We start from the raw sequence: 9,041 nt of genomic DNA on the forward strand, positions 1-9,041 counted from the left end.
AACTCCTCTGCTTTCGCCACCTTTCTCGTGTTACTAATGCCTGTCATTCTTCCTTTGTTTCCCCTTATACCTGTCTCGCCACCTTTGTTTGAATGATGGGATTTCTTCCCGCTTCGACTGGCGTCTTTACTTCGCATGATGTCTGTTGTAATGAGAATCGTTTTTTGTTTTGGGCGTCGTCCCTGTCTTGCTGCAAAATCATTAATTTCTGTTGTTCGTAATTTAAATGTGCCGTCCTTCTGTCCTCTCCGATTTTCCGCCTGCTCTTGCCAATTACGCCCACTCCCGATCCACGCGGGGTGAAGATTATCCTTGTCCTGCATCATTAATATCACTGCCAATCAGCTGCTTTAGCCCTTCCCATTTCGCCAGCATGGACTGGGTTATCCAGCTGTCATCGATTCTATCCATTGGTTCCTTGCACCCCCAATTTGCCAGGAAATATGCGGGTTTATTACCCTCCCTTCGAACATGCGAAGTGATTTTATAATCTATTCCTGTTAGCATCTCTCCTATGTCCCGGACTATGCTTGCGTTCCTCCAGCTTGTCACCACTTTCTCCCAATTCTTCCCTTGAATTAGTTTCTGGATCGTCTCAATGACCAGGGTGGAGTCTCCCTCGATTTCAACCTTCCTGTATGCGTTTCGTCTGGAAATTTTGAGACCGTGGTAAACAGCCATAAACTCTGCCTCATTATTGGTCATAGTTCCTCCATTTTCCGCATATATCCACTCTGTTTCCCCTTGTTCATTTCTGAATATTCCGCCAAACCCCGCTGGACTCGGGTTTCCTTTTGCAGCGCCATCGAAATTGAGTTTCACAAACCCTTCTGGAGGCTTTCTAAACACTGTATTGCTTTGATTAGCTAAAGGTTGTCTCTGATTAGTTTCCCGATGATAAATCATTCCCTGCTCTAGGTTCAATTTCTTTAAGATGTCTGTCTCTGCTTCCGAGGTTTTCCAGTCCTCGTCGGCCCAGTTCTCCGCTAAAATTGATTCTCGAATTTGACTCAGCGTACGCTTCCACACCTCCTCCGGCCCTGTTGACTTCCCTCTGAAAATTCGATTGTTTCTCTCCTTCCAGAAATTCCAGATGTTAAAACCCGTAGTGACACTCCACGCTCTTCTAACTATTTTGCTATGGAATTTACTTTCTCCCCAATCCCCTATGGTTTGAATTATGTCATTCGGGTTTCTGTTTGTTGTGGAGAAAAGATTTAACGTTTTTTCCCACTGGAATTGCACCACACTACAGCCGTTAAGGAGGTGTTCCTGCTCTTCCATAGCCGATTCACAGAGATGACATCTTGATGGGCCATAAAAACCTCTTTTTTGGATTCTATCCCACGTTAGAATTCTCTTTCTTCCTACCAGCCAGGCAAACAATTTAACCTTTGGCCACCATTTTGTTCTCCAAATCTGTTTCCAGATTTGGTCTTCCTCTCCCTGATCTTGCTGGGTTTTTTCTTTGTAGGCCTCCTTTATAGTAAATATCCCTTTTGTTCCTTTGCCCCAGCGGAGTATGTCTCTACTTCTCTTCTCTTTATTTTCCTAGAGTCCAATTCCTTTCCAAAGGTTGTTTTTTGTTCTTCAGTTGCACTCCTTTCCCATTCCTCCAAAGGTTTCCAGTGTCGCCATTCCTCATTGCCTTGCTCAGCAATCCAGTAATCATTAACCGTGATTAGGTTTCTGTGCATACCTATTCTTTGGAGTTCTTGCATACCTTGAAGATTCACCATTTTCTCTCGTTGTTGCCAGGCTTCATCCCAAAACCTCGCTATCTGTCCCCCTTTGATTTCCCAGAATATATTACTGTCCACTAAGTCTCTGTTTTGAATGGATAAGTTCCATATATCTGATCCCCGAGGCATATCTTGCTTCCTGATAATTTCTTCCGGATTGTTGGGCATATTATATTTAATTGTCCAGATTTCCTTCCAAAGATCCTGTCCTCCTTGTAACCATCTCCAGCGTAACTTGGCTGCTAATACCTGATTTAGAGTCCCTGGGTCTCTGAGGCCTAAACCTCCCTTATCCTTAGGTTTGGTTAGGCTCTCCCAAGAACATAGGGCCCACTTCTTTTCTTGCTTCGGTCCCCCCCATAGAAATTTTTTGTACATCTCTACGAGTTTATTGCATATTCCTTTAGGAGCATTCATCACTGATAGGGAGTATATCGGTATTGCCTGAATGGTGGCTTTAAGAAGAACCACCCTTGCTGCTAAGTTCAGAGCTCGGAAAGTCCAGTTTTCCATTCTCTTCATGATTTTCTCAAGGATATTTTTCCAGTTCCCTATCCTGATGGTTGAAGAGTCTAACATTGTGCCTAAATATTTGGTCGGGAGCTCTCCCTTCCGATATCCCAGGACTCTGGTTAGATGATTCTGTATAGGTTCCGCTATGTTGAAGAAGAAAGTTCTGGATTTCTCATTATTGACCTCCATCCCTGTGCCTTCCATAAATACCTCGAGAATTTTTTTTATCCTTTTCACTTCTCTCAGGGTTGCTTTGCAGTAGATCATTATGTCGTCCACAAACTGTTGGTGGGTGACAGTGGTTTGATTTCCCCATAATCTGAGCCCTTGAATGTTTCTGTCCCTTAATTCTTTTTTAAAATATCTGCCTAAACCTTCTGCTGCAATGATGAAAAGAAAGGGAGATAAAGGGTCCCCTTGTCTGAGGCCTCTTGTTGCATTGAATGTTGTTGTAGGCGCTCCATTTAGCAAGATGGAGAAATTCGGAGTAGAGATCATGCTTAGCACCCAATTTACCCATCTGTCACAGAATCCGAAAGCTTTAAGGATCATTGTTAAGTACTTCCAGCTTAGCCTATCATAGGCCTTCGATAGGTCTAATTTGATCAGCATGCCCTTTTCTTTTTTTGTTTTCAGCGTGTGAATTACTTCCTGAGCCACCACTAGCCCGTCCAAGATCTGTCTCCCTTCGACAAACCCGGTTTGCTCTGGGGAAATAATACTTGGAAGAATCAGTTTCAGTCTCTGAGCTACTATGGACGCCACAATCTTATAAATGACATTACAGAGGGCTATGGGTCTGAATCCTTCAGCTTGGTCTGCCTGATTAGTTTTAGGAATAAGTGTCAGAAGGGTAGCATTTATTCCTGGCCATATTCTTTGATTTATCCTTGCTTCCTCTACAACTTCCACTACTTCATCAGCAATAAAGTGCCACCCAGCTTGGAAGAATTCAACAGTGTACCCGTCTGGTCCAGGAGCTTTATTTCTCTTCATGTTTTTGACAATCTCCTCCACTTCTTCCTTCGTAATTTTCCTCATTAGAGCCTGATTTTGGTCTCTTGTCACTACTTGTGGTATTTCTCTGCTTATCTTGGCTATGGCCTCTGTTCTGTTCGATTGTGGTTCCTTCAATATATCTTTGAAGTGGTTAACCAACACTTTTTCAATCTCTTCCTGCTGAAGAACTCTTTGTCCTTCTTTGTTTTTTATTGAGAATATTCTGTTTCCTTGGCGATGTTGGACCATGGCTTTGTGGAAAAACTTAGTGTTCCTTTCTCCCTCCCTGAGCCATTGAACCCTTGATTTCTGTTTCCATAAAATCTCTTCTTGTTTCCTTCTTTCTTCAAGCTGATTTAGAATCATCCCTTCTTCTTTTGTTCTCTCTTCCTGTATACCTTCTAAGATGTCCATTTGTTGTAGTTCTTCCATTTTCTGCTCCAATCTCTTTTTTTCCTCTATAATATTCCCGAATTCTTCTTTGTTCCATTTCTTTAATTTGATCTTCATTTCCTTCAGCTTGAGTTGAAAAGTATGCATCTTATTTTTGCCCCTTTGTTCACTCGTTCGCCACCATTCTTCTAATTTTTCCATCAATCCTTCATTTCTTAGCCAAAAGGCTTCGAATCTGAAGGGTTTGTTGGGGGGCCTTTGCTTTAGGTCTATTTCTAGTTTGATTGGCCAATGGTCCGATCCTGCAACAGGTAGGATTGAGGCTTCGATGAATACATCCTTTATCATTATTTGTTCTGAGATTAAGAATCGGTCGAGGCGCGAAGCTATTTGACTAGCTCCTCCCCTTCGATTGTTCCAAGTGTGATTTCCATTTATGGTTTGGATATCAATCAGTTTTTGTTCTCTTATTAAGTCTCCAAATTGTTCCGAAACCTTATCCAGTCTCCTTGTTCCTCCTCTTTTTTCCCCTGTGGCTTTAATCAGGTTAAAATCCCCACCTACTATCCACTGTTTTCCTGGCATCAAGCATCTTAATGCTTTTAAATTCTGCAAGAAGTTTTCCTTTTCATTCTGAATGTGCGGGCCATACACCCCTGTAACAATGACCTCCTCCGTCGATCCTATTATGTTAGCTGTTCCTGTTAGAATTCTTGGGAAACTCATCCAGTTACTGAACTGTATTTCTTCTGGATTCCAGATTATTACCAGTCCGCCAGCGCTTCCAATAGCATCCTGTCCCATCATTTCATACCTATTTCTGTTTCTGTTTAAAATTTCTCTCATCTTCTCAGTACTTACTTTGGTTTCTTGTACTATCATTATACTGGGTTTTTCTTTTTTCAATCTCTCATTTAGATACCTTTGTTTGCCTCTGCTATTGAGGCCTCTTATATTCCAAGTTGTGATTATCATCTTAACAGTTTTAGGGGGGTTTGGAATACCTCTGAAAGGGGTATCACTCTTCTTGAACTTACAGGAGCCTCTCCTACATCTTGTATTGTTTCACTCATGGGTCTTCTCCCTCTTTTTTTCCCGACTTTGCCAGCGCTGCCCGCTCCTATGTCTGGTTTCTCTGTTTTTTGACTTTCCCTCTCATCTGTTATTCCCTTTTTTTCCTTGTATCTTTGAAAAGCTTCTTTATACCTCTGCTTCTGTTCTTCTGGAATAAATCGTTCATCAAGCCTCCTCCATTCTTGTATCAGTTTCGCCATTTCTTGTTCTTCCTCTTCTCCTTTCGTGCGCTGTGTGTCTATCTCCATTTCTCCTTGGTCCTCTTGGGTTTCGCTTAGGTTTTCAGTCCTCTGTTCTTTATTCCTTTTATCTTTTCCTTTGCTTGCATTTTCGCCAATTACCTCCATTTCTTCCATTTCTTCTTCCTCACTTGCCTCTGTCTCGAGACCTTCTTCCTGCAGAACTGTAAACTTGTTTTGTGATTCAGTTTTCTGGGTTTCCTTTTGCTTTCCCATCAGCATCTTTTTATTTCCTCTTCTTCTCCTCCTTTGGATTTCTCTAAAATCCTCTTCTTCTACCTTTGTTGGCCTTGTTGCAGTTCTTCTTGCGATCTCTGCTTCCCTTTCTTTTTTAGCTAGCGTTATGGGGCAATCTCTGACTAAATGGCCATACTCGTGGCATCTTCTACAGCGGAATGGGATATGTTCGTAATCAATGGTTTGATTCCACATCTCATCATGATATTCCAGTTCAATAGAGTCTGGAAGAGGTTCTGTTATGTTCATGTAGGCACATATTCTAGCATAGGTATTATATTTGCCTCGCTTAGTTGATTCTGCCACTTTAACAAAAGAGCCTATTGAATTTCCGATACCTTTGAGGATCTCCGGATCCCAGAATTCTGATGGTAGGCCAAAAAGTCTTATCCATATTGGGACAGCTAACAGCTTTTCCTTGTCTGGGTTGTAGCATTCGACCCAGTGTCTCATGAACAGCCCCGCATTGTTCATGAAGTAGGGACCTTCCTCAAAGATCCGAGTCCTATCTTCTAGATTAGAGAATATGACCGTGAAAAACCCCTTCGCTCCCAACTTGACTTCTACATGTCCTTTTGGTTTCCATTTCAGATTGATCCATCTCATAAGATCTTTCTCAGCTGGCCAATATCCTATGAATTTACAGATCAAAGCATAATCTCTCATATAGGTTCTGTAGTTTTCTAATTTATTGGGCGGGATTACAAACCTTGGTGTGTTCGTTGATCTTGGTAGGCATTTGCTTTGGATTCCTGCTCGTCTTTGTGCTCCAGCTTCTGAAGTCTCTCCTGCGGTGGTTCGATCTCCTTCGTCTTTCCTTTCTTTCCTTGCTTCTCCTGTTATTACTTCTTTATAGGAGGGGATCTCTCCCCTCCCTGACTCCATCCCCATTCCTTCGGATCAGTACCCTTGCTCGTTGTTTAACAGGTTGTTACGCTCCCGTAAGTTAACTTGAAGAGGTCTGATCATCAAGGTTTGTCCTGCTGCTCAGGACTCTTCCTGCGATGCGTCCCCTCTTCCTGAGAAAGCAGCCAAACCTGTTCCCCTGCTCTCGCGTAGCCGACCCGCCGACGAAACCCTAGCTCCGCCTGCTACCCCGTCGCTCGAGTCCCCCAGAAATCACCTTGATCATATATTTTAATTCCGTTAGCATTCACCTTTTTAACAATTAAGCCATCCACTATAAAAAAAATATGGCAATTCTTTTCCTTTTAATTGTTAAATTAGTGTTATAATCTATCAGCATGCCCAATAACGTTTTTTAAACTTAGAACACCAGATTCAATTAGCTTCCCCGTGAAAAATTTAAATGTGATAAAAAACCACTCCAATGGGGATGTTGTCACCTTGAGAGGTAATAAAGGACCCCATAGACCAAGTTCCTAGTCATTGGGCGACTCCCAAACTCTAAAAATCAATTCATTTTCAAATATGAAACCTATGACCTGAACTTCAATTGAAACCAACTGTAAACACCGCTCTCCAATTCACAATTGAAACTAATTTCAAACTGTAAATTGAAAACTAAATGCTACGCACTAACTAATGAAAAATGTCACACTGCTGAAAAATATGCTCAGAGTGCTTAGCTTATTCATCACACTTACTCTAACAGCTGAAAATCTTTGTTAGATCAAGTAATGAAAAATTTCCAGTGTAACCAATCAAGCAAATGGAAACTCGAACGAAACGTGCATCTAGATTTTGTAAATAGAAAGAAAAAATTGTAGAATGACAACTCAACATGAAATTTGAATCGTTCTCCAAGATTTATTAATATCGAAAAATCCTTTTTTTTTAATTAATTAATTAATTTTTTGATGAATTTAACAAGAATGCAAAAGGCTATTCGAGAATATGTACTATCACTTCTTGTTGATGGGAAAAAAGAGAATGGCATCCTTTATCTATACTGGCTAGTTGTTCTATGTCAGGAGGCTTTCCATTTGGATGAATCTTGAAAAGAATTTATGAACAATGAGGAATTGTTCATATATCCTCATTATTTCCATTAAGAAACTTAGGATTATTCTCAAAAGGAATGGAAACAATCTGTTTTTCTTTCTTATCATCCACATCGAAGAAAATTTTTGTATGTTCTTGAACACTTTCAATTGCAACAGATACTATAATATCATCTTGACATTCTAAAAATTTTGAGTTTGTTCTTTCAAGAGGTGCATATTCCAGAATAAATTATTGATTTGCATAGGGCTTCAAGACCATAATTTCCTCTTAACTGTCCTCCTGTGACTCTGTGGTGCAACTATCATAAAATGATTCACTAATTTCTTAAAAATTGATGATAAATTTTCATGAATTGGCTCACTACTTAATGCTTCTATGCATGCAGCCTTGGAGATTTGATTTTTACAAACTTCTCCTTGAAATAAAGATTCAAGAGATGATTGAAGTTATTCAATATCTAATAAATTATCTGTATCTTTCTCTTGTTTCTTTAAAACTTCTAGAGGCTATTGGATTTCCTCATTTTTGACAAGAAAAATAATATGGATTTGATTATAAAGGTTTTGATCTCTCGTTTATAGTCAAAGAAGAAGCTAAGTTCTGCTGGGAATTTTCTTGAGTGTGATGGAAACTATCCTCTAATATATCTTTAAAACAATTTTCAATAAACTCTTTGATTTCTTCATCCATTAATTCTTCACCATCAAAATTATTTTCCATGTGTTGAATAAAATGTTCAAGATTTTCAAAATTTCCACAAAAATTTTCAACCAACAGTATAGATGGGTAACTTTCCTTATAGTTCTTACAAAAAACTACATAGAAATATTTCAAGGAATATATGCTAGCATATGGTAAACCTTCATACCATGATCTTTCCAATCCTTCTAAGGTTTCCATAAACATCTTCATCAAGCAATCTTCATGCAATTCAACCCCTAGCCTATGTATGTGCATATGAAATTTGACCAAATGGAACACAACATAATCTTGTACCTGATGTTTGAATCTTGGAAGGTATGTTTTCGAATCTATGCAAGGAATAAAATTTGGAAAGCTAGGAATATGAGCACGATTCATAGGAGCATACCTTGTAGATTATGGATTCATCTTGATATAATGGAGTTGCCAATGATACTTTGATTTATGGATCCTCCTAAGAGTGGAGTCATCAGGTGAATGATGTGTAGCCCTTCTATATCTTTGTTTTGTTCACCATCAGAGAGAATATCTATTGGTTATCATTCTTCAATGATGTTGAGTTGAAGCATCACTTCCCTGACAATGGCGCCAAGGTGTTATCACTCATAAATTACCCTGGCTGCGGGGAGAAAAACTGAGAAACCTTCAAAACAGACTTTAAAATCAGAAGATGGCCTTTCCAATCTTGATAGGGACCTCTCCTTAGCTCTACTACTCAAGGTCACCAAAGTAGCAGGTCACTCATATGCTCAGTGGCCAGCTTAAATGTAAATAAGAATAATTTTGGTTGGAAAATGAAAAAAGGACCATTTGGCATGGATTTGGTCTGGGATTAATCTATATTTCTCAAAGACTAATTATAGTAAAATGGATGATTTGCAGGAAAGAACTACAATATTTCATACTTTAAAAATTTTTAGATGAACAAAGGAAAGAGAAAATACAAACCATCTCAAATAGGGCATCAATTAAGAGGAATTCTATAAGAAACTTTAGACAAATTAGGTGTAAGCATTTGAATACTATGAAAAAGACATTTGAAATGAAATCTAATTATTTTAATCTTATTCAAATGCTAAAGATGGCATTCAATGAATCATTAGAAAGAGAACATTAACTGGGAAAGCATACTGAAAACAAATAAAATTGATAGAATATGCGAGAACATATGTCA

At 39.3% G+C, this 9,041-nt stretch overlaps 1 protein-coding gene across 1 annotated transcript; it reads right to left on the minus strand.

Moving 5' to 3' along the window:
- Positions 1–306: 306 nt before the first annotated feature.
- On the minus strand, positions 307–1,284 carry LOC149213432 (uncharacterized). Its single transcript, XM_089389026.1, has one exon. The coding sequence runs from the start codon at positions 1,282–1,284 to the stop codon at positions 307–309; it is 978 nt and encodes a 325-aa protein (XP_089245152.1).
- Positions 1,285–9,041: the final 7,757 nt, after the last annotated feature.

Source organism: Pinus tabuliformis, chromosome 1_1, assembly GCF_031772625.1.
Source record: "Pinus tabuliformis cultivar Carrire ecotype Pingquan chromosome 1_1, CPIR1, whole genome shotgun sequence".
Lineage (NCBI taxonomy): Eukaryota > Viridiplantae > Streptophyta > Pinopsida > Pinales > Pinaceae > Pinus > Pinus tabuliformis.